General features: G+C 36.9%; 1 protein-coding gene across 3 annotated transcripts; it reads left to right on the forward strand.

The window, feature by feature from the left end:
• ERO1B (endoplasmic reticulum oxidoreductase 1 beta) lies at positions 1-22556 on the forward strand. Of its 3 annotated transcripts, XM_087718061.1 has the most exons (17): positions 1-429; positions 3868-3987; positions 4825-4908; positions 6187-6228; positions 7018-7100; positions 7809-7882; positions 8843-8963; positions 9055-9101; positions 9228-9275; positions 10224-10235; positions 10899-10925; positions 13577-13669; positions 13776-14022; positions 17289-17358; positions 18161-18247; positions 18730-18863; positions 21312-22556. In XM_087718061.1, the coding sequence occupies exons 1-17, from the start codon at positions 319-321 to the stop codon at positions 21370-21372; spliced, it is 1461 nt and encodes a 486-aa protein (XP_087574187.1). In that variant the 5' UTR covers positions 1-318; the 3' UTR covers positions 21373-22556. The 3 variants fall into 3 exon arrangements, with proteins under 3 accessions (XP_087574187.1, XP_087574188.1, XP_087574189.1); XM_087718062.1 differs by lacking the exon at positions 10224-10235; XM_087718063.1 differs by lacking the exon at positions 9228-9275 and having other exon boundaries at positions 2-429.
• The last annotated feature ends 3519 nt before the right edge of the window (positions 22557-26075 follow it).

Here is a 26075-nt window from a genome sequence, read left to right on the forward strand (position 1 = left end):
GCTGCTGCTTACTGCTCCTCCTCCTCCTCTGTAAAGGAAAGCGCTTGCAGGGGAAGCGCGCGTCTACTCTCCTTTCGCGGTGTGTTCGTCTGTGTGTGTGTGAGGACTGGCACCGGGAAAGGAGCTAGGGCGGCGGCTGGAGGAGGTGAGCGCATCCACCCGCTCGCCTGACAGGTCCCTTTCCCGGCAGAGCGGGGGATCGGGACAGGGAAGGCATCCCCCCAGTGGTGCCGGCGGACATCCCGTACTCCTGGCTGCCCAAAGGCGGCGGCGCGGGGCACGGGCCCCCCAGGGACCCCGGCGAACGGCTTCTGCAGCATGAGCAGCAGTGGAATCGTCCGGAGAACTGCAGCGGAGAAGGATCGGGCGGCGCAGCTCTTGCTGGCAGCGGTGACTCTTGGCTGCCTTTGGTGTGCCATAGAGGCCCAGGTGAGCGGAGTCGCCCCATGAGCAGAGAGTTCGGTGAGGGTGGGGGAAAGCCATAGGGATCTGGAGTGCCTTGTGGTCTCCAAACCTTCCTGCTGGAGTTGAGATGGGAGAGTTGCGAGAGAAAGTCGGTTCGTCCTCCGCTCACTCGCTGAGACCTCCTGGAAATCTCTCTTCCGGCGTTGGGGGGGATTCTTTGCTCTAGGTTAGCAGGTGTTTAATGCTGATTTGTAATTAAGACGAGAGAATGTCAACTAGGATTATATTGTACCCTGTAAGGAACGGAGCAGAGAGAGGGAGTATGAAGGACCTTTATGTGAAAGGCAGGGGAGGGTGGGGGAGAAGCTCTGCTGTATTTCTATGTGAATAAAGTGCAAAGCGTGCTCAATAGAGGAAGGAGAGCTTTGAGTGCTTAATGTTTATTATCTTTTTAAAACTTCAGTGGGTTTTGTAGAAACTCCAGATTATGTCATGAAAAAGTCTGTTTAAAAGTCAACGGAGCAAACAGCTATGTGGCAAGAGGAGCACCATCTTTCTGGCTATTTGAGTTAGTTCACTCTTTGGGGAAACAGGTGCTTCTAAGAAAGCTCGCTCTCCAAGTCAGGTAGACATAAGATGAAGGATGGTTGCTTAAAATGCAATATTTTTACTGAAAGTCTCCTAGCCTGGCTCAAACTATTGAAAATGTTATTGAGAAACTTATTTTTAACCATTGCTTTCCTATTAGAAATACTTGGGGGCGGGGGCTCTTTAAATGTAGTATATGAATTCCCCAAACAAGTAAAAGTATGAATAGTATTGCACAGAGTCTGTTAATTGTCTAGAGGTAATCTCCCTCATGAATGTACCTGTGTGACATGCAGATTTATAAACACAATTTTTATAATAGCTGCTTAAAACAGCACAGGAGCCATTTGTGTGAAGTGTGCTTTAAATTTGCCTTTAGTTTTGTTGTAAAGAATACAACTATTTTTTTCATGAAACTGTCTTCAGAAGCATATGCAGCTTACTTGAAAAGCTGATAAGCAAGTAAATATCTTTATGGTAAATCATGCTAATCACAGTGTGGGTTTTTTCTCCAGAACATAAGAGCTGTGGTGGACCACACAAAGGCCTATCTACCACACAAAGATCATTCATTTGTCAAAATTCAATCTGGGTATCAGTAAGCAAACCTTGAGTGCAATGTTCTCTGTTTTATTCAACAAAAGTAGCCTTCATTAATATGTCTTATTTTTTAAAGCAGTTGAAGTTCATTACTGCAAGCATATCTTGCAGAGGCAAATGTAATATATGTTGTGAAGAGATAATGACTTTTTATCTATTTTGAGTCTAGTCAGTGCATAATTGGAAGTTTATCCTTCTTTTCCTTGTAAAAAGGCTAAGTTTCCTTGCTTTGAAGGAATGTATGGTTATTACTTATTGGTTGTTCATTAAAGCATTTTAGAATTTTGGCTCAATCTTGCCCATATACTCAATAGAGCTGGAAATATTCTGAGGACTTCTACTAAATTCATACCTGTCAATCTTACACAGAGCTAAAGATATTTAAAGTTGTTAGACCAGCATTTCTCAAACTTTTTGCCATCATGAAATGTTTGGAAAATGTAATTAAATTAAACAATGAAATAATGTGGGTGAGTCCTAGGTTCCCATAATTAAATGCTGTGATCTTGTGGGATCTAGGAAGTGTGTCCTCTCTGTTGTGGCCACTACCCTCTGAATAGTATTTATTTATGATTTCATCATTTCAAAACAAGATGGATGGCAATTACATTTCATAAGTAAATGGTACATCCAGAGAGGAGAACTGAGGCTATGAATAGGCTTTGACTTGGGCCACCAGATGGACTTCTGCAGATAGTTGCCACTGCCAGAAATCATTTAAGTACTGTAAAACTTACAGATTAGAGATGAAAGAAGGCTTGGAAGATCTATTTTTTCTTTACTTATTTCCCTAATAATTACCCAACAGGATCATTTTAAAGCAACAACATACACTTTTATTTGAGAATTTGACATATTAAATGTATAATCCTTTCCCACAGAATACACTGTTCCTCAAAGCTATATTTATTACTATTACAATGTTATGCTTTGTGTAGCATGTCAGGGGTCATTTTGTTGCTAAGCAAAAGGACTTATTTTCCTATTTGCAAAATAATGAGAGATCAAACAGTAGATCCACATTTGTTTTCATGCCAGCTTTGTAGATATTCAGTCAACCTTAGCAGTCAAAATGGTGGTTACAACTGGGAAACGCATTCAAAATGGCTTCAGTCACATAGATGTGACCACTGTTTCAACCTTTTTGACACCCGTAGATGCCCCTGGTCTCAGCCATGATACTCTTCTTGAGTACAGTTTGCACTTAAGTTTTAGCATTTAAATTTTCCATTTGAGTAGGAAAATTTTTCCCCTACCCACCCCAATAATCCTGTGATAACTGATTATTGTTGAAGTATTTCCATACATATTGGAAATATTTTTGTCTAATTAGCTCAGGCCAACTGATATCTAATAAGTGTTTTATTCTTTTAATATTTGGGGTACAAGAACAGGACAAATGTTTCAAATATTTTAACATAATACTGCTTATTTCAAATTTAGCTACATTTTGTATTCATTTCTTATAGTTAAACATTGTATGAAATATTAATCTACATACTACCAAAACTCTCATTGTCATGGCCTTTAACTGGGAGAAAGAGTGTATCGTAGGGCAACTATTTTTGAACCAAGCTACCTTCAAATGTGCTAACTTACAATATGTGTACAAAATCCAAGATTCCCGATTTCCAGCGGAATCAAATTTGGGAAATTATGGTTGCTTCAGTACTACTGACTGCTACTGGGCTGATGCAACGGTCACACATTCTTCATTTTCAGTATTGTGTAACAGTTTCCCAGCCACTGGCAATCCTTCCATCCCTCCCCCACCCAGCAGCAGCAACCCACTTACCTGCTGGGATTTTTTAAATTCCCTCCCAGATTACCACTAGGAAACTCAATGGAAAAAATGGCAGGAAATCGGAAGTGACTCCTGCACCCACTCCTGCACTGCTTTTTTGCCTGCCCTTGGTCATTCTGTTTTTCTAAGTCAGGAAATTTCTTTGAAACAATGACCTAATAGCTTCTAATTAGTTACTGTGCTTTAGTACTGTGGATAGTTTACAAAAATAAAGACAGGCTTCATTTGACAGATGTGTTGTAATGAAGAAAGGGAAGACCAATTGTGAAACATTTTCTTCTTATGTAACAGTAAAGAGACCAAACTATATAGTTTCCCTTTTTTTAGTTTTAGATTTTATAAAGTAACCGAATCAGTTAAAATAGTTAAATTCCACCTATTGCTATTACCTCTTACTATTTTTAATTCTTTCTTCTTGCAGCCTAAATCTCTAGTGTAAATAACATTTCTAGCTGGGTTTTTTTTCATAGGTAACAGGATTACTTGATGACTGCTTATGTGACATAGAAAGCATAGATGACTTCAACAATTTTAAGATCTTTCCCAAAATACAGAAACTTCAAGAACGAGACTACTTCAGGTATTACAAGGTAAAGTAAAAATGACATATTATTATAAAGCTGATTGAAAGCTAACTTTAATTCTCCAAAGAAAGGAATAAAATAAACAATAAGATGTAAAAAAATCAGTATTTTTTTTTTTAAAAAGGTCCAGGCAGTGGGGCAAAGAGAGGGCTAGAGCTATGCAACACATTTGCTAGTGCCTCTCCTTAGGCAGCAGCTGCATCCCCTGGAAGGTTCTTTGGAGCTCTTTCTGGGTTCTGTGGGTGTGCCTGAACAGATGACCCTTTGGGGCAGCCAGCAAAATACTATAAAGTGGCCGTGTGTAAATGTACCCAAAGCGATAGGCAGGGAAAGCCTTCAAAGCAGCTGCATGAAGCTTGTGAACAAATGCAGCTGCCTAATGCATTCTGGAACGTTACTTCATTTGTGACAATGAAAATCCATTGAGGGTGGAATTGATAATATTCGGAAACATTACATTCAAGGCAAGATATTTTCAAAAGTTGTTTAAACATAACTACTAACTAGTTTGAAACCTACAACTAGTTGAAAATTATACTGTTTTTCTTAGTGAATTAATAAAATACACTATGTATATAACTGAAGGACTGAAGGGAAACAGGAATAAGTAGCAGTTTGTTGCTGGAGATTATAACTGTCAAATTTTAAATGGATGTGATAATGCATTCATAACTATGAGGTACTAGATCTTTGGCATGAGCTGCATTTCCTCCTCTGTTACACATGAGCTCAGAAAATCTAGTTATTTCCAATGACCTTTTCCTTTTTTGTTCAGTTTGTTTAGTCTCATAATTTTAAAACACTTCTTAAATGAATAACATTTTTAAAAAATTGTTATTTAAGGTTAATCTGAAAAGACCATGTCCATTCTGGGCTGAGGATGGCCAATGCTCTATCAGGGATTGCCATGTAGAGCCTTGCCCTGAGGTAAGTTTCAAAACAAAGGAGAAAGCTGAAACAAGATTGTATTGACTTTTCTAGCTCTTAGTGTACTCTGAGTTTTGTTTGCTTATAGATGTTGGATTGCAGTTAGGTAATATCATTCGTGATAGCGAGTATGAGATTTTCTCACAGTTTATATAAAGTAGTTTGTCCTGACTTTATTGGGTTTTTTTTCTCCTTGGTTTAATGGTTGATTGGAATATTGCTTTCTGCTTGATCGTTTGTTTAGTGTTGGCTGCTGGAAGGGATTTGTTCTGGACTTTTTAAATTATTTGTTTGCTTTATCATGTTTATTATTGTTTATTTATTTGGAAATTTTATTTGGTTGTCTCTACACTCACATAATTATAAATAACTAAAGGTGGCACACTTATCTAATATACCTTCCTATTTTCCTGACAATGACAATTCTGTGACATGTTGGGCTGAGAGAAGGATTGGTGAGGACCCAACCAGCTTGCATGCCTAAGGTGGGAGTAGAACTGATAGTCTTGCAGTTTCTAGACCAGCACCTTATCCAGGAGACCAAATTGTCTCTCTAAGCGAGCAACCTCTTTTTGTTTCTTTCTTTGTTTTTTATTGACTCTTTTGAATGGCTGTGTAAAATGGTTTATTTTTATTAATGTGTATTTACCCTAATCAAGGACCTACCAAATGAAAATTAGACCCTACCAATATTGGCAGGGCAAGCTATTATAGATAAATACTCACATTCACTATCATTGGTGATGATATCTAGGTGGGTAATGAAACATCTATAAGCAAACAACCAGGCTCAGAGTGTATCAAGAACTCCACAGTTCAACATTGAGCTACATATATTCTCTTCTATTGGATTAACTATTCTGTTGACAACCTAATGTTTATTGTTACTGTGAGGATTTTATATAAGTGGATGTCAGTGACAGAATGATGATTTAAATGCACATTCTTGCATAAATGCTATGTAGACCTTGACTGTAGTATAGGTATTCCTTTGATAAATTGGATTTATCATTTTTTCTTAAGCATTTTATAGGGAAATCTCTTTGTCTTTAGTTGAATTTGACTCCCTTGAAATAGGCATGCAGACATTCAAACCTGTCAGATAATAAATGAAAGTTTCTTAAAAGTCAGTTTATTTGTCTGGGGAATTAATGCACAACTAGTCTTCTGTCTGTTTGGCTCCAATTCTGAATTTTCTTTAATACATTTATTTTGAGGGTTGAAAATTGCTTGAGAAAAAGTAAAGATAAATGCTTACATCACTTGTATTTATTTTAGAGTAAAGTTCCAGTTGGAATTAAAGCTGAAAGTACTAACAAAGTAAGTAATTTCTTTCAAAATAATCGAATCCTCCCTCTCCTACATATGGCAAATGGTAAATGTGTAAAATCTTGAGTTTGCTGTCCACTCATGCCATTCCCAAATTCTTATGTAACATTGTGCTGTACAAAACCAGTGCCAGCTGGTTTTGCACCACTGCAAAATCAGTGGCAGCTTTTTCTTGCTGTTTGTATATTGCTTTTGCCTTCTAATAGAGAAGAAGTTGCAGTTGGCAGTAGTATATTTCATTATGCTTCCTTGTCCTAGAAGCAGAGTTGATATTTTTGTCCTCCTTTCACCCACACCTGCCTCTCTTTTTTCTGTTTTCAAAGGTAACAAGAGACTAAATAGAACTACTCTAAATAGAACAGGATAGGATAGAAATCTGGTTAAATTTATATCATGTACACAATATAAATTTTAGCTTATAAGCACTGGAATAATTATATTATTATATTGCTGTGTTAGTCTCTTGAAGTAAATATTGCAAACAGTTTTGCAGTGCTTGAAAAGCTCAGAGAACTCCTTGTATAATTTTCATATTTTTTTAAAAAAATACATTCATGTCTGGGACTTAGGGGACCAAGAGTTTATAATAATTCTTTAGTACAATGAGGAATTTGGGGGAACACATGCAACAGAAAGTTCAGGATTTGGAAGAAATTATAGTAATGTATTAAAAAATTAAGTACTATTTTGAATCGAGTAATACTTTAGATAAATAACTGGCAGGTATTTATCTAAAATATTGGTATTGGAGATCTAAAGATTACATATTTTGCCTTTCAGTATTCAAAGATAGAAAACCATACCAAAGAACATGAAGACTGTGAACAAGCTAACAAACTGGGTGCAATTAATAGTACATTAAGGTAATTATGCTTTCAATATTAGTGGAAGACATAATTCTTATTTAATGGTTCTCTATATTTTTTATTCCTTATGTTCTGAGGAAACAAAATAGTTTCATATTTGATGTACCTTTTGTTTGAAACATTTGCATCAGTTCAATTTAAATTATACATGGGATGAATACATGCATCAGATAGCTGATAGTTTCTACAAAATGACTGCCTCTTAATTTCTTAAAACTATACTCTAGTGCAATATATAATAATGAACTTCTATCTCACTTTGACTCATAACCTCCTTATTACTTTTGATCAGGTGGTTATAGTTTTAGATGTAAACTTTCTTAATTTTAATGGGTTCAGAAAAAATTATAGAACAACAATGAGGAAACAGTTATTTATTGCAACAGATGTAGTGTGAATATGTAATCTAATTCTGCTGAATCTGTACAGTAAGTATGCAACTCTAATTATTATTGCAAATAGTTCTAAGAAAGTGCTTTCTGGCTCTGTTACTATATGGAAAATAATATAGGTGTTTATGCTACTCCTATTATCTTGTCTTGATCTATTTAATTTTTAATCATTAGTGGTTTTTCTGTGAAAGCTTGTTGGGATTGTAACAGATATTATTTTCCTATCTCTGATTTCTATGTAGTTTGAAAGTTATATAAAAATAAATGCATTCAGTCCATAGCTAATATTATTTTCTATCTCTCTTTTATATAGTAGCCAAAGTAAAGAAGCTTTCATTGACTGGGCCAGATATGATGATTCCCAGGACCATTTTTGTGAATTGGATGGTAAAATTTGAGGCATATTTTCTTCACTGTGTAACTTAAGTAAATAAAGTTAGATTAAATATCTTTACACTTTAAAAACAGAATGTGTTAAAAGTTCTTTAAAATCATTTCATGTGGAATAATATTCCAAATGTAAATAAACCTTGGGCTTACTATCTCTTATTGCTTTTTTGGCTAATGTTAAGTATAACAATTGCAAATACTACTAATCCAAAATGTTAATCTAAGGGGGACCTGGTTGGCAGAGTAATTAAGAGAATGGAAAGCTAGCTTGGAAATTGTATTCAAAGTGATTGTCAATGAGTCTTCATAAAATTGAAGTAAGCTATTAAATGGGCTGCTATAAGATACAACCAAAGATGCATATTCTTCAACATTTTATTAAGGTTTGGAATACTTACCAAATTTGCACATATGGCTACAAAAACCAATTCCAATTTCAAACTGCACCAACAGATACCTTTCGGATGCTTGGCAACTTACTTATATTTATTACAGTTGCAGTGTCTTGGAGGGTCACGTGATCATTTTCTGACAAAATTACTGTGGCAGCCAGATTAATTAACAATTGTGTTATGGCAAGAAAGTTCATAAAATGGAGCAAAACTTATTTAACAAATGTCTCACTAAGCAACAGAAATTTAGAGGGTCAATTGTGATCGTAAGTTGAGGACCACCTGTACTTTGTTCAATTGTATATAAAAATATAAAAGAAAATAAAAATATGTCATATTTAAAAATATTTATATATTTACCTTTAATATCCATTTTATTTACAATATTCACATTTAAAATATAAAAATATAAAATGCACAATGTTGTTTATTTCTTCATAAATGCTTTTATACGCTATTGCTGTAATTTGATCTTTTACATCAAGACAGTTTCTTATACTGAATGTGTTGGCAAGTTGCATGTTACAATTCATAATTAAGCAGCACAGTTTTTCTTTGTTGTTAGATGAGAGATCACCTGATGCTCAATATGTGGATTTGCTCTTGAATCCAGAACGATACACTGGATACAAAGGGCCCTCCGCATGGAGAGTATGGAACAGTATCTATGAAGAAAATTGCTTTAAGTAAGTGAAAATAGACAGCAAAATTATTTTGTATTGAAATTTAAAATTCCTTAAATTGCCAAAACATAAATTATCATATTTTTCTCCTTAGGCCACGATCTGTATATCGTCCACTAAATCCACTGGCACCAACCAAGGGTGAGTTGTTAAATCCTTTGTAATTGTAATATATCAATTCTGAATATTAGCTCTTAAGTAAAACATTATTGTGGTTTGTTGCACAATCAGCCAGATATTTAGACTGGATTTTGCATTTTTATCCAGCTACAAAATTCTTCCCAAGGACCTGGAGTAGGCTGATGTTGTTTGATGGTATTGGAGATATTGTCACTAACATTTTTATTAATACCTAAGTTTTTTAAAAATGTGTGTTTCAGGGGTCTCAAACTCAGTTTCATTGAGAGCCCCATCAGGGTTGTGTTTAACCTCAGGGGGCTGGGGTATGCATGGCCAGCTTGATGTCACTTGTATCGGGAGCACCTGTGGTGGCCCAAGCACTCTGCTAGTGAAAACAAGTTCCCGAGCTCCAAAACGAGTTCCAGAGCTTGAGCCCCGTTTTTGCTGGCAGACGTGCTGCGGACCCATCCTTCGCTATTTCCAGAGTAGCCTGTGGGCCAGATCTAAGCACCCTATGGGCCATATCTGGCCTGCAGACCTTGAGTTTGATACTTCTGGTCTATTTGTTTAATTCAACTTGGCAAATATACATTCATCAGTTAATGAAACACATTGAGATCTAGCTATATATGATAGGTGTGCATAATCAGCAATTCTTCAAACATAGTTCTTCAAACAATAATTCTGATTTGAATTATTTGAATGGGAAGGCACATCTTTATAAGAAATCACTTCCATTTTTCAGTTAAATCAATGCATCAGAAATAATGCAACTAGTCTGATTTAGTAAAAAAAAAATCCAATCATCTGCCCTCAGTTTATGTTGTTTAATTGGATATTTTTATTCTGGAAGGTGCAAAACACATTCTTTTAAAGTGACCTATAACAAAAAGCAAGAAGAAATAAAACATTTTTAAAAATTGAGATCCTTTACAATCTTGTACCAGTATTCTCCCATTTTGTTATGGATGGCAAATATATCACTATTTGAATCTTTAATTTTTGAGAAAAATAGTGTTGGAGTTAATTGCAATCAGAAAGTTTTTACCATTTTAACAGAAACATACAGTATATTTTTGATACTCTGTGCAGAAATAAATATGGAATAAATTATAATACTTATCTTTTATAACTTTTTTTTAGGAGAGGATGATGGTAAGTTTTTGTGACGTAATATTCTTTCACTGTATTATTTAAGATTCTGGAAAAAATCATAATAAATGGGAAATCGCCCAGGATTACAACTTTACAATATCACCATACTGTACCTAGTGAATAAATTTCAGTGAGAGATATAAAGTAGGAAAGAGAAAGAAAAAAAGTTTAACAAAAAATATTGGTTATATTGGAACACAAATGTTATCTAGGATTACTATTCCTTTTCTCATGATTAATAGATGATGCTAATAATTGGTGATATCATAAACAATTGCCATTAATACTATAATTCTATAGGGATCATTATTAAATTTGTGAGGTCCAGCAAACTAGATTAGAATGATGATTGGTTTTCTGATGTTCTGTTACATTCCAGGAATCTTTATATAAATTCTGTTACTATGACTTGTTTTGAAATAAGCATAAATCAGATTTAAAACACATGAAGCCTTTTTCAACTTGAGAAATAAATATTTAAGAATGTTAAACGAAAAGCAATGAAGTGATACATCAAGATTCAGTTTTATCACAAATTTTTAGGTGAAAGGGCTAGATAGCTTTGATATGTATTTTGGCATATGCTGTGAATTTAGATTTTAAAGGATTCATTGATTAGAATGTCTAAGCCTTGTTTGAAATTAATTATTTCTGTATTCACAGGAGAATCGTTTTATACATGGCTAGAAGGTAAATTCAGTATCATATAAAAATTCTAATGAAAAATAGCAAACTCTCTGTGTAATAAGAAAGTCCTATGAAATTTAAAGATTAAGGAATGCATTTCTATTCAAGGAAAAAAATGTAACAATCAACCTGTTAGCTAAAAAAAACTTGTTAATTTGCAAGACTTGACCATTTTTACTAAATGTTTTCAATGATGAAATTAATGTGTACTATCCTTTACAATCGCCCTTTAAATGTTTTGCACAGCGCTATGCAAAACATTTAAAATACATGCCTTGCAAATCATGTTAATTGAAGTAAGTCTTAAAGCAACCATGGCAAGCCATTGCAGTTCTTTTGAAGGCAGTTTCCATGTATCTGCCAGGATAGCATTTGAAATAATGCTTTAAAGTTTCAGCTTTTAAAAGGATATGTCCTAGTGGACAATCATTTAAATATGAGCCAGCAGTGTGCAGCAGCTGCCAAAAAAGCCAACACAGTTCTAGGCTACATAAACGGGGATAGAATCAAGATCACATGAAGTGTTAATACCACTTTATAATCCCTTGGTAAGGCCACACTTGGAATACTGCATTCAGTTTTGGTCGCCACGATGTAGAAAAGATGTGGAGACTCTAGAAAGAGTGCAGAGAAGAGTAACAAAGATGATTAGGGGACGAGAGACTAAAATATCAAGAATGGTTGCAGGAACTGGGTATGTCTAGTTTAATGAAAAGAAGGACTAGGGGAGACATGATAGCACTGTTCCAATATCTCAGGGGTTGTCACAAAGAAGAGGGAGTCAAACTATTTTCCAAGGCACTGTGGGCAGGACAAGAAGCAATGGGTGGAAACTAATCAACCTAGAACTGAGGAGAAATTTCCTGACAGTTAGAACAATTAATCAGTGGAACACTTGCCTCCAGAAGTTGTGAGTGCTCCAACACTGGAAGTCTTTAAGAAGATGTTGGATAGCCATTTGTCTGGAACGGTATAGGGTTTCCTGCCTAGGCAGGGATTGGACTAGAAGACCTCCAAGGTCCCTTCCAACTCTGCTCTTTTATTGTATGACTGGCTTGATGTTTCCAGAAGAGTTTCACTCACTCTAATAAGGTTTGCAAAGCACCTTCTTCTTTGCTTTTCAATGCTTCGCTCAGCTGTTTTTTTAATGCAAACTCTGGGTCAGGGCTGTCAAACTCCCGACCCGTGGGCCAGATGCGCCACACGCTGGCCACACTCATGCCTGTTTTAGTGAAAGGGAAAAATGTCCAGATACATCACATGATGTGACCGTGACAATGTGAGTTTGACACCCTTGCTCTAGGTCAATTTTGCATAGGAGCCACATATCACACTCACATATAAATGGAAAAAATAGTAAAGTGATTACTACACTTGTAAATGAAATATAATAGTACTGATTTTATTATTCAAATCAAGTGTTGTAAATATTACCTAAAATATTACATACTCAAGGTATGTCTTATCAATGGATTGCTTTGATCAATTTGTCTATTCCGGCAATGTTCACCCACTTTGGATCCATTTTGTTGTGTGATTTAAATATAAAACAAAACCATTGTTTTACATTATGTGACAGAATTGTAATGAACCTTGGATCTAGCCACTACCCATTTCTGATCTTTGCATGCTAAAGAAAAAGATCCACTAGCATTTTTATGTGTTTTCTGTAAAATGTTCTACCTTGGAAACTGATCAGTGGGAATAAGGCAGAATTTGAACTAATGCTTTATTCTCCGGTCTTTCAGTTTAGCTTTGAATGAATGAAAAATATTGTGCCAGTCATAGAAAGCTTTCGATCTGCTAGAGCAGTGGTTCTTTTTCTTCACTATGGACCCCCTTTAAATACCTTTTGTGGCCAGACTTAACTAAAAGATTAAATCATCTTCAAGCCTTCAGAGACCCTCTGTGATGACATCCCAGACCCCAGGGGTCCACAGACCACAGGTTGAGAACCACTATACTAGAGGATCTTGTTAGTAGAAATGGACAGAGGAAATCTTTACTGATTCTTCCTGCAATTACCTGTGCTGTTCTAGATAGTCCCCATCAGTTCTCCAGAACTCATCTCCATAAGTTGCAACAGTTGAAGGGAGCAAATTTTTCCTTTTGTATCTATCCCAGTGGGATATTGCCAGTCTCAAAAAACAAAACTTCCAGTTTATTCAAGAATTTCCAAAGGTGGAACTGTTACAGGTAGTCCTCAACTTATGACCACAATTGAACCCAACACTTAGGTTGTTAAGTGAGACATTTGTTAAGTGAGTTTTGCCCTTTCATTTTACAACCTTTCTTACTACAGTTGTAAATCACTGCAGCTTACAAATTAGTAACCGGTTATTAAGGGAATCTGGCTTCACCACTGATTTTGCTTGTCTGAAGCTCGCAAAAGGTAGCACATGACCTTGGGACACAGCAATAGTCATAAATATGAGTGAGATACCAAGCATCTGAATTTTGATCACATGATCATGGGGATGCTACAAAGGTCGTAACTGTGAAAAATAATCACTAGTCACATTTTCCAGTGACATTGCAACTTTGAACGGTCACTAATGAACTGTTGTAAGTCGAGACTACTCATATAGCAAATTACTTTCTAAGTATTGAATTATTTTCTAATTCAATTTTAACAATATTTTTATCTCATCTAGGGCTTTGTCTTGAAAAACGTGTATTCTATAAACTTATTTCAGGACTTCATGCAAGCATCAACTTACATCTTTGTGCAAACTATTTACTTGAAGGTAAATTGCCCCTTCTCTTTTTATTATTGTGGGAAGTTAATTTTTCCACTATTCCCATAAAAATAATTTCAATATTTACTTTAAAGCATTGTTTTTCTTTGTTCAGAAACATGGGGAAGACCTCGTTGGGGACCTAATGTCAAAGAATTCGCCCATCGTTTTGACCGTACTGAAACAAAAAGTGAAGGACCAAGACGACTAAAAAATTTATATTTCCTATATTTGGTGGAACTGCGTGCATTGTCAAAGGTTGCATCATACTTTGAGCGTTCAATTGTGGATCTTTATACTGGAAATTCACAGGAGGATACAGAAACTAAGTCTCTCTTGTTAGAAATCTTCCAAGATACAAAGTAGGTGTGCTTTTCTTCTCCACCTTTAGTATGTATTCAGATACAGACAACTGAATAAAGTTGATTTCAGAAGATGTTTAGGGAATTTCAGGAAAATGAAGGTATTAAAACAGACCTAAAAATAAGGTGGAATTCACATATAAGATTAAACGATTGTTTAACCATAATTTATTATAAATAAATTTATAATAAATAACTAAGTCATCAGGATTATGACAGATACTGGAAGAAATTCAGGTGGCCAAAAAGGGCCAAATGAAACATTATGCTGAAATCACACATGTGGCTAACACATACAGGAAACAGGTTGCTGATAAACTTGTGATATTCTTAGCCAATATATAAGAATATTCATTATTTTATCCTTTGACATTTTTGATTCTTCCTTTGAATTAGTTAACCCCAAAGATGGAGTGTTTTGATTAGAAAGGTCAAATTACTGAGAAAGGTGCCATGTCAAGTGAATTCAGTGAACTAGTAATCTGTTATACTATATTGTTTTTGTGTACAACTGCTGCATCTTAGAATGCTGAGTCCTCTGTGTTACAGGATGTTGGGGTCAGAGAGAAAAATAGCTCAGTGGAAAAAGTTAGAAGGTCTGGGTGAATTTCAATAGGAGCCATGATGGCGCAGTGGTTAGAATGCAGTATTGCAAGCTAACTGTGCCCACAATCAGGAGTTCAATCCTGACTAGATCAAGATTGACTCAACCTTCCATCTTTCCGAGGTTGGTAAAATTAGGACCCAGATTGTTGGAGGGCAATATACTGAAATTTGTAAACCACTCAGAATATTGTAAAGCACTTTGGAGCGGTATATAAGTCAGGGATGTCAAACTCAAGGCCTGTGGGCTGGATTCAGCCCACAGGGTGCTTAAATCTGGCCCCAGGGGGCTGACCTGGAAATATCAAAGGACTAGTGCCTTTGCTAGCTAAAACAGGCCACGGGGAGCACATGTGGTTTTTGGCCTCCCAGGCCTCCAGCACACTGCCGGCCAAAAACCGGTCACATGAGGCCGTGCAGGGCCTTTGCATGGCCTGTTTTCGGCCAACAGAGTGCTGCAGGAGGACAGGATTGGACTGGATTACAATTATGTGGCCTCAAGTAAATCCTTAATCTGGATAGAAAACAAGCAACATCCTATGTTAATACTACAGTTTAATGCCAGATTTTACATACTGTAGGTCCATTTAATCTACAAGCAATAATCTATAATTGACAGCCATTTCTATTTACTATCCTGGAAATTTACCTCAACTGTTAGATCTTGTATTATCATTTTATTTATGCTATTGTATTTTTATTATTAGTTGAATAATAAAAATACAATAGTATAAATGGCTTTTCTGCCTGGAAAAGCAATTTACTATTAAATAACAGGGTATACATTTAGAAATAAAAAGTCTAGTGGAGTATGAAGAACAAGTAAATGTTTGCCAGTAATATCTGTTAGAAGAGATAGGAAAATGGTTATAGTAAAGAAGTGTGGAAAGAAAGAAGGGAAAAATGCATCTTGAGCCTGGGTCAAACTGCCACCATGGCCACGCCCACCCCAGACATGCCCACCATGCCCACTCCCACCCCCAGCTACACACAGACACATGGCCCTCCAAGTCAAACACAACCCTGATGCGGCTCACGATGAAATCTAGTTTGATACTCCTATCTAAAATCCTATAACGAAGTGATATTGCTATTCAATAAAAGGCATGGGAAATGGCCTTGAAGAGCAGAAGGAAGAGCAACTACCAAGGAAATGATTAGAGCAAGAGGGATTTGAACTTGGACCAAGAAAATAACTTGAGAAACCCTCTCAAACAAGCACATCCCTAATTTACACAAAGATAAAGGAAAGGAGGACAAATTACAATCAGACTTGCAAGATTCTGTTGTTACAAGAAAACTGGGGTGTCAAACTCTATTTCATTGAGGGCCGCATCAGGGTTGTGTTTAACCTCAGAGGCCCTGGGGGTGGACGTCGCCAGCTCAATGTTACTTGTGGTGCCTGTGGTAGCCTGTGCGCTCTGCCAGCAAAAACTGGCTCCTGAGCTCTATTTTTGGCTGTGACAGCCTTCTACAACTCTCCGTGAACCAAGACAGAATTCAGGAGGACTGCCCGTTGCCCTCACATGCTCCATTTTCAGCTGCAATGGCCTCCTGGAACCTTCTGCCAGCGAAAACAGAGCTCAGGAGGGTGCTTGCAGGCTGGTCCTTCACTGTTTCCAGGGCATCCCCACGGGCCAGATTTAAGCCGGGCTGGATCTAGCCCCTATTCCTTGAGTTTGACAACCCTACAATAATAGCAATCCTAGCCTCTATAGCAGGAATGTCAAACTCGATTTCATTGAGGGCCGCATCAGGGTTGTGTTTGACCTCAGGCCGAAGTGGGCATGGCCAGGGTAGGCAAGGCCAGCTCAATGTCATTTGTGTTGGGGGCACCTGTGGTGGCCCAAGAGCTCTGCCAGAGAAAACTGCTCCTGAGCTCCATTCTCGGCTGCAACGGCCTCCTGCAACCCTCTGCCAGCAAAAACGGAGCTTGTGGCCCTCCTAAGCTCTGTTTTCGCTGACAAGGGCACTGCGGGCCAGTCCTTCATTGTTTCCAGGGTGGGCCTATGGGCCAGACCTAAGCACCCCGCAGGCCGGATCCGGCCGCTAGGCCTTGAGTTTGACACTCCTGCTGAATAGGATTGGTTTCTTAGTTAAATCTACTTTGTTAGGCTGACAAATTCATTCTGGAGACAAAAGTAGAAAAGATCTGTCAGATATCATAATGTGCATACAATATGTAGTTTTGGATGAAGTTCTCTCTATGTCTTTTGAATAATAATATTCTCTATTGTCAGAACGTTAGTTTATAATTGTTTGTTTATTTCTATTTAGCGGGAGGGGGGTATAGTGACATATTACAAAGCCCACAAGACATTACATCCAGATTTTAAAAAAAAGAGTTTTATAAAAGAGTTGGCGAGAAAGACAAAATTGAGAATTGTGGCTAAAACAATGTTGTGTAATGAAGTGTTTCATGTTATTATTTCCTTTGGAATATTTGTTAAGAATCTTTTGAGAAAAAAACATAAAAGTAACATTTCTGCATTGCTTATAGAATTGGACAAACCATGTAACTAGGTATGCCTATAATATATATTTTGGCTCTTGAGCTATATTTTAAACATTTTATTTCAAGTAATTGTAGAAAGTGGAGCATTATTAGTAGTATCCAAACAGTTTTGTTAAATAAGTCTAATTCATGATCAAAATTTATCTAGGTCCTTTCCTATGCATTTTGATGAAAAGTCCATGTTTTCTGGAAACAAAAAGGAAGCCAGATCTTTAAAGGTAAACATTGGTTTTACATTGACAATTTAAATGTATAAATAAAAGATACTTTAAATTAAATTAAATCATGTTTCTTTGCTTTTATGTGTGCATTTGATTATTTTGCTTTATATTTGAGGCAACATCATCAGTAAACATCAAGCTACTTTTAAATTCTTATGAGTAATATTTCAGAAAAGTAGCAAGCAAGTCATTAGAATGTAAGATATTGGATTAATGTAAGATATATTAATTAGAATCTCTGTCATGCTATCTACTTGCATAATTTTGAATCATCTTCATATTTCTACTGTTGGTTTACAGCTATACTTTATAGCTTTATGGTAAATGCCAATTCATAAGCTTCTTTTCGACATAAAAAAATGATTTTTTTTCTTTTTATGAGAATATGAAAGAAACACCAGGAGCAGAAGCATCCAGGGGTGATCAAATGATGGAACAAGTGTTATATCATGCCAATTCAAACTCAACCTCTTTTTTAGATATGTTGTTGCACACATGTACAAAAGATGCAGAACTTCATCACAGCAATGTTGATTTCATCCTTTTCAAAGCCAATAGTGAAACTGACATAGAATTTATAGAATAACTATGAATACATTCAGACAGCTTGCCATCAGATTAAAAGTGGTTGCAAACTATAGCTTGAACTAATTTGATGGCTTGGCTACCTCTAAAATGAAAATGATACACAAAATTAGGAAGTAAAGAAAAGCATTAAGAGAAGAGAATGTTGGCACACATCTTTAGAATCACTAATGCCATTATAAAAAGTTTTAAACATGTTTTTCTGTATTGGTAGGAAGAATTCAGATTGCATTTCAAGAACATATCTCGCATAATGGATTGTGTTGGATGTGATAAATGTCGTTTATGGGGAAAATTACAGGTATCTGATTTTTTTTTCATATTTTTAAGGTTAACATTCTTACATAGCAAAACAGTTTTCACACCAGCTAAACTATTTCCTATACTCTGCATCTCTAAGTCTGGTTAATATCAATATGGTAAATTTTAGCTTTACTACAAAGCCAGATATTTCACATTTGCTGCATTATGACATTCAAGCTGTTCAAATTATACATGTTATTTCACCAATTATAGAATACAAGTGCTGTATAGTAGGAATACATACCCTATTATGCAAATATTGTTCAATATTTATATTAAAATACTGCATAACAATAGCACTTAGACTTATACCGTGTTTCCCCCAATCAGAAAATAGACTTAAACAGAAAATAAGCCCTAGCCTGATTTTTTAGCATGCTGGTAATATAGGCCTACCCCAAAAATAAGTGTAGAAATGCCCAAAGTTGTTAATGAATGTATATTGCACTCTTGCTATTTAATATATTGGTTTTCTTTCAGACTCAAGGTTTAGGAACTGCTTTGAAAATCTTATTCTCCGAAAAAGAAATAAAGAATCTTTCTGAGAACAGTCCGTCCAAAGGTTTTCAATTGACACGACAAGAAATAGTTGCTCTTCTGAATGCATTTGGAAGGTAAGTTACACTTGAAATTTGTTATAGCTATGTAGTGATAGGCTGAGCTTTTTCTTCGTGTAATATGGACTTTAAAAATATGTATGTATAAGTATCCCTCAATTTATGACAGCAATTAAGCACAGAATTCTGGTCACAAATCATTGCAATTCAGTGATGTGCGATGAAGCTTATGGCTGGTGAGGCAAAAAGAAAGAAAGTGGCTCCCCCCCCCCGCAGCAGCTGTGTTCGAAATAGAGGCATCCCGCGCCCCGCAGCTATGTCCGACCCAGCTGCGGGGCGCGGGGCACCTCTATGTCAGACAGAAGCGGTGGGGCACTTCCTTTTGGCATTTGCCCGCCCCGCAGGGCAAACACTTCCACCTTGCAGGTGCCAGAACCGCAGGCCACCAGGAGTACATCCCGCCCACAGCAGAAGAGCGCTGGTTCCTGCCCAGGCTGGAGCGAGAGCCGCGGAGACGAAAGGCGAAGAGGGGTGGGGGTGGGGTGTTCCAAAAGGCCCCCTCCCCATTTTGCACTTCGCAAGCCAGGCCCACAGTGGCAAGAGGCTCAGCTCCGCTTCTATCGCGCCCCCCCCACTCCAGAGAAACTGGCCGCGAACGTGTCTCTGCAGCCCCGGTTTCATCTCCAAGCAGCCCCGGGAGGAAACGGGCCAGCCCCACTTCCCTCCCCGGATTTTCCGGGAGCGGAGGACCCGCATTCCGCTCCCCCTTCCAAGCCCCGAGTGGCCAGCCTCCGCTCCCGCCACTTTCTCCCAGAGCTCCGGTAGGCCCGCTGAGGAGGAGCCTGGACAAGGCTGCAGCGAGAGTCGTGGAGGCGAAAGGCTGGCCACTCGGGGCTTGGAAGGGGGAGTGGAATGCGGGTCCTCCGCTCCTGGAAAGTACGGGGAGGGAAGTGGGGCTGGCCCCTCCCCTTTTTGCACTTCTGCTGCTTGGAGAAGGAACCGGGGCTGCGGAGACTCGCCGGCGGCTGGCTTCTCTGGAGCAGAGGGGGGGCGATAGAAGCGGAGCTGAGTCTCGTGCCACTGCGGGCCTGGCTTGCGGAGTGCAAAAAGGGGAGGGGGCCTCTTGGAACACCCCCACCCCACCCGTCTTTGCCTTTCACGTCCGCAGCTCTCGCTCCAGCCTCGTCTGGGCTCCTCATTTGAAGAAGTTAGCTTCTTTTTACCACTTTAAATATTCTTCAGGGAACTATTTCTGTTTCAACTGGTAAACCAAATAATACATACATGTTGCAGTGACTTTTGGGAAGTGTTCAAGAATAACTATAATTTTCTATAGGAAACTGACCATTTCAAAATGATGTCTCATATTACTACATTTATATACTCAGTCAAACATCAAATATCACTTTATAGCTGCATATTATAGGGGATGTATGATGGGAATTTTGAATTCCTCCCCCATGTCCCCTCCCTTGAACCCACCTTTTCCAGCTGTGTCAGAGGATCATTTCAATTCTCCTCTTGTCCGCCATGATGAAAATGTAAAAAAAAAAAGGCAACTTAGGCAAGACCTGCTGCTCCCAGACCAGGAGGCAGAGAACCACGTGCCTTCTTTGCATAAGGAATTTTTCGCCTTTTAACCCTTGCTTAACTCTGAGCAAGGGTTAAAAGGCGAAAAATTCCTTATGCTAAGGAGGCCCGTAGTTCTCTCGCCTCCCCCTGCAATTAGCACTAAGCAGAGTCATTCTGGCAGCAAACTACCTTAGCCTTTTTCCTTCTAATTTAATTTTCTTTTCCTCATAACACTGGTGAAGCCCCGCCTCCCCTGACTGCACATCCCTGTTGCAATTATTAATTTGATTCAATTTTATGATTATTTTTATGATGGTTGTTAAGCTAATCTCCATGGTTGTTAAGTGAGTCAAGTGGTCATTTAGCAAAACCAGCATATCCAGTGGGTGTCTTTTGTTGTTTTCTGCTCAAAGCCATGAAAATTGTTGAAAATCAGTGTCACGTGACTGTGATATGCGGGAAATGGTTGTAGCCAAATATCTGAAATGCAGTCATATGACAATGGGGGGGGAGTTAGTACCTAAGGTCGTAACTTTGAAAACAAATTTGTAACTGTTTTTCAGTTCATTGTAGCTTCAAGCATTTGTTAAGCTGCCAATTGTTAAGTCAGGATTACCTGTATTTTGTCCAAAAACTATAATGTCCTCTCAGTGCCACTATTCACAATAAAAGGGAATCTAGTCCATTTTAGTCAAATTAAATAATGCTACATGATTTAGAACAGATAAATTATTCTAAATAATTTTAAGCACATCAGACACATAGTGTTGAAGGTGGATGAGATAATTATTTTAATGAACTGCAATACTAAGTTTTTGATCAAATTGCTGATTTAATCTAAAATTCAAGTTGGTGTTTCATGCATGAAGAGCTTCCTTCTTTTAGTACTGAACTTCTGTGGACTTGATCCTTCTTCCCTTTTCTTCTTCACAGACTTTCTACAAGTATACGAGAGCTACAGAATTTCAAAGTCTTACTGCAACAAAAAAGTTAACGAAGGCTTTGTACCTATTGGTAGAAACAGCCACTAATTTATCATCAGGCAAAACGAAGCCAATCTGCATACAAGACTGTTCTAGAAAGGCAAGAACATATATAATTCCAATTTGAATATTTAAAATAGAAAAGGTTACATTGGACAAAATATTTATGGATAAACTACCTGGCTTTAATTATGTAAATTATATTTGTTTTCAACTGTTTCACTATTCTTACTCTCTACTACTTTTGTTTCATCATCATTCAAAAGAAATTTTGCCTCTCCTGCTTTATATCATCAGGCAGGAACCTCATCCTGGCTACATTGCTCACATGGAAAAGATTCTTCTAAAAATACCTGGGTGTAAATGCTTTTTTAATGTTTATTTGGAGGAATTGACGATATGTAAGAAAAATGTTTTCTTGCATTTGTATTTTGTTTGTTACAGTCTCTGTCATGGCCAGTAAATATTTTACTAAAATAAGCCCCTTGGCATCCAGGGCAACTAGTTATTGGGGAATCTCAAGTTATTTTTGTGTTTGCCTCCTTGTCCTTGTCCTTTCCTTTTTTATTTTATTTTTCTACAACACATCTGCTTTGTCTGACAAGGCAAAACTGGGTTAAATTTATCAGTTTTTATTCTGAATGGATACTGAAAGGCTTTTCCCATTAACTGCTGCTAGCTTAAAAATTCAGCTCAAGTTTTAGAGTCATGGACCTTAATCTTCCATCTCAAAAACCTTACAAATTTTTCTTATTCTGGTGCTCTTCTATTCAAAAACAATAAAAAATAAAACTAAATATTTTCACAGATAAATGGTAACTTTTTTAAAAAGAAAAAGTCACTTCCAGAATTCAACAGAGCACATTCTATCTATGCAATCTCTAATTACACCTTTAAAAATATATAGTCTCTAATAAAATGGATATTCCATACATTTGTTCCTAAATCTTTATCTACAAAGGGGGATCTAGTTATCAAAGAACTGTTGCAGGTAATAAACATTTAAATTCTTAATCTGCAGTAGGAAGAAGTCTATAAATTGTGAAGGAGCACCTTATTAATATTTGTATTCTGTGAGGGAATGAATGTCAGTTTAAGTACAATATACAGATTTGTACATATTTTGCTTTGCTTTGATAAGTAAAACAGTCTTTACAAAATGAATTAAAAGTGCTCTTAAACTCTTCTAATTTAAGACATGTCTGCTGTTGTTGTTTGTGTGTCTATTTATACTGTATGCTTTAAGCAACATAATTCATAACTTTGTGATTTAGGTTTTTAAAAATGAAGATTCTCAGCTGTATATATTTCCACATATATGAAAGTTTCCAGTGATAACTAAATGAAGAAAATTGTAATGTTTTGTCCTTATAATTTAAGATTTCATTGTTTATTAAAATCAATAGATAGTGAGCAATATTCTAAAGATTGCATTCAGTTCAGGGCTTAACAAATATGAACTTCAGATCTTTATGGTAAATAGGGATAGTCTTGTGGTATCAGATTCTGCAACTAGGGAAACTGGTCTGTGCCTTATAATTTAATGTTACTGGCAAGATCTGTTACTTGTAAGATCTGTTTCTTGTCAATTAGCTTTACTGCATCCAATTTGTGATGAATCAGACATAAGATTTTGTACAATGGAATGAAGATTATTTTTGTGAATTCATCCATTTCTCATACCTTTTCCCATTATCCAAATTCAAAATAGTCTAGAGTGCTGCCATTGCAGGAGTAAATAAATGTCCCCCCCCCACCTACTCAAAATGCTGAAGAGATTTGAATAGACTAAGAGCTATAGGATTCTGAATTTATGGGCATATTTTTAAAGCATGTGATCTGAAATTTTGCTATTTTTAATGTTGTGTTTTGAATGGAAATTGATATTCCAAAGTGTTTAATTTCCATGTTTTAATGGTAAATAATACTGAGTTAGCATGGAATCCATATGCAAGGTTCTTATAGCTTCAGTTCTTCCTTGGTGTGTGCTACTTGAAACTAAAGTCACATGGAGCTGAATCCTTTCAGCTTTCTTTAAATCGTTTCCTTAAAAAAAGAGCAAGGTAAGCAAAATATTTTTCTCTCTTTACGCTAAATATAATTTTAATGAAACATCTATTTTAGAAATATTACTTTGTCTTGTGCTAGTTTTTGCTGATTTTTTATGGAGAGAGCCAGTAGACCTCACTTTATGTGTATCTTGTGCTAAAGTAGATGTTGATTCTAAGTCAAGATCCTATGAATAAGATTACAGAAGTACATTACTCGGGAAGTTTGTGTACGTCCAAGATTGTGAAGGCTACTATTTACTTAATTGGTTAAAAATACAGAAATTATAAGTAGAAAGCAATGTTGTTGTAGTAGTCATTAGTTTTTAGACTTCTTGACTATTGAATTGCTTTCATATTGAATTAGGAATTTAATTGCTAAAATGTGGCCAAAATACAAGTGCTACAATTACGTCTAGAATTCTGAGTCTCTTTTGAGAGTTCAAAGCATCTCTTTAATTATGTCTTTGTCTGCTCAGCTGTTCTTTTTGTTGAAAGAAATAAAAAATAGCTAGTTGTGTGTAATAGACAACATGAGTTTTTATTCAGTAGTATACAGATTTGAAAGAAGCCTTTGAATCTGCCATATAGAAACAAGAATTTCCAAGCGGCTAAATTCAGCCACAGTTAAAAGACTTGTTTACTGTTACTCTTATTATTCTAATTAAGAATAGAAAGAAATGGACAAAAGAAGTTGCTTTCCATTCCATTTAACCTGAGGAACAATAATGGTCATAACTTTATATGCTACACTTTCTAAGCTTGATTGCTCCAGTTACTACTAATGTGAAGACCACCAAGGCCACTTCCTCGTTGGGCCAATCAAGAAGAATTCTTGTGACTTTTGCTTCCATTGCAATCCTTTCCAGCCAGCATAAACCACTACAACTTCTTCTTAGCAAAAGACTAGCATAAGGCTAGAGCTAGCGGCACTAAAAAGAAATCATGCCTACTTTGATTCATTGCAAGCCTGTCCTCTCCAGCCACCATAAACCAGTGCAATTTCTTCTTAGCACCGCCAGCTCTAGCTATACCAGCTCTAGTGAGGAAGCTAAGAAGAAATCTTAGTGGTTTATGCTGGCTGGAAAGGAAAGGATTGCAATGGAAGCAAAAGTGACATGATTTCTTCTTCTTGATTATGCCATATGACCCAGTGAGGGAGCGGCCTTCTCTATCCTGACTTCTTCAGCTTGTCAAAAGGTAAGTAAGTGAATGGATATGAGGAGTGGGGATGGGGAGGAGTGCATGTATGTTGGCAAAACAGGCCCAATGCCTATGAGGACCTGGCCAGGCAGGATGGGAGGATAATAGGTGGGTGGATCGCAGTGTCTCTGCTGTCGGTCATAAGGGGGAATGACAGCAGGAGTGAAGGGGCTGCAGAGTTTATAAGTTTGAAACAGATTCATATTTAGTTTTGGGGGATAGCATTGTAACTTTGAACATTCATTAAATAGCCTGTCAAACCTCAAGGATTAATTGTATTTCCTGTTGTGATGCCACAAATTTTATTAAGTACAATTCTTAACTACAATTTTATTTGGGACAGGAAATGAGAAATTTATATAAGGAAATCAACAATACAGTATAATTTGTTACCAAATATCTAGATTAGGTTTCTAGCTCAGCAAAGACTTGATAATCCTGTGCTGACTAATTCCTTTTGGTCTGAGGAACTTTACAATAATTAGAATTACTAGCATTGTCGAGTATCTGTGGAATGTCTTTAGATGCTGTGTAATATGAGATGTCCACAAGCTTTCCGGAGAGTTCTAAACAATGAAGCCTATCAGGTCCCAATTAGAATACCATTTGTAAAGAACTCTTTAAAGCTGGTCATATGTACAATGTACAACATGATATACTAAATATTTCCTGTGTGACTGAGAGCAATAAAGAGAATTTCTTTTAAACACAGTCCTCAACTTACAACCACAATGGACTGAAATTTCAGTCCTAAGTCATTGTAGTTTTCACTAAAGGCACCACGTGACCAGTCTCGGTTTTACAACAATCATGAAGTAAGTCACCATAGTCACATACCCAACCATAACCAATCACATAGCCAACATGTGATTCTTAAGTGAATCCAACATATCCAATGGACTAGAAACCAGCACAAAAAATGTTGTGAATGTGAATTCATTAAAAAGTGCCTGAAATGCAATTATGGAGTGGGAGGGAATATAGCAATTTTAATTTTGATTATGGGTGGTAAGTAGTTTTTTAATAGTTTGTCATAACTTTGAACAGTCATAAAGCACTGGTCATCAACTGAGGACTACATATTGTTTCTGATGTATATATCAGTTTTTTATTTGTTTGATTTTGTTTTGGGTTTTATGTTGTCTGCCTTGGGAACTATTCTTTTACAACTTTCAAAAACCTGTTACAAGAAATTTGCAGAGCATTTGACATATAGTTTGCCACCAGGACGCTTGTGGTGGTTTGCCCTGTCATTTTTTTGTCTTGCCTCTTTCCCATCATGGCTACTTTAAATTAGCATAAAGGGATTAACTGATGGGTTCAAGATTGGGGAAAAGCTTCTTTGCATTAGGACATGCTCCTGGTTGCCCTTAAAGAGGTCACAATTTAACCCCACCAGGAAAAGGCTTTCTTCGATCTGGGTGATTATAATTGTCATGTAGGATTGAATACATGGGCAAGTA

Source organism: Thamnophis sirtalis, unplaced genomic scaffold (genome assembly GCF_051295495.1).
Source record: "Thamnophis sirtalis isolate CommonGarterSnake01/CBP01778 unplaced genomic scaffold, rThaSir2_p1.2 scaffold_6, whole genome shotgun sequence".
Lineage (NCBI taxonomy): Eukaryota > Metazoa > Chordata > Lepidosauria > Squamata > Natricidae > Thamnophis > Thamnophis sirtalis.

Excerpts from the sequence above, each read along its gene's own strand:
- ERO1B (XM_087718061.1), top strand. The coding sequence starts at position 319 with ATGAGCAGCAGTGGAATCGTCCGGAGAACTGCAGCGGAGAAGGATCGG. Across the intron at positions 3,988-4,824 it reads ACTACTTCAGGTATTACAAG|GTTAATCTGAAAAGACCATG; the intron begins GTAAAGTAAAAA and ends TTGTTATTTAAG. Across the intron at positions 4,909-6,186 it reads ATGTAGAGCCTTGCCCTGAG|AGTAAAGTTCCAGTTGGAAT; the intron begins GTAAGTTTCAAA and ends TATTTATTTTAG.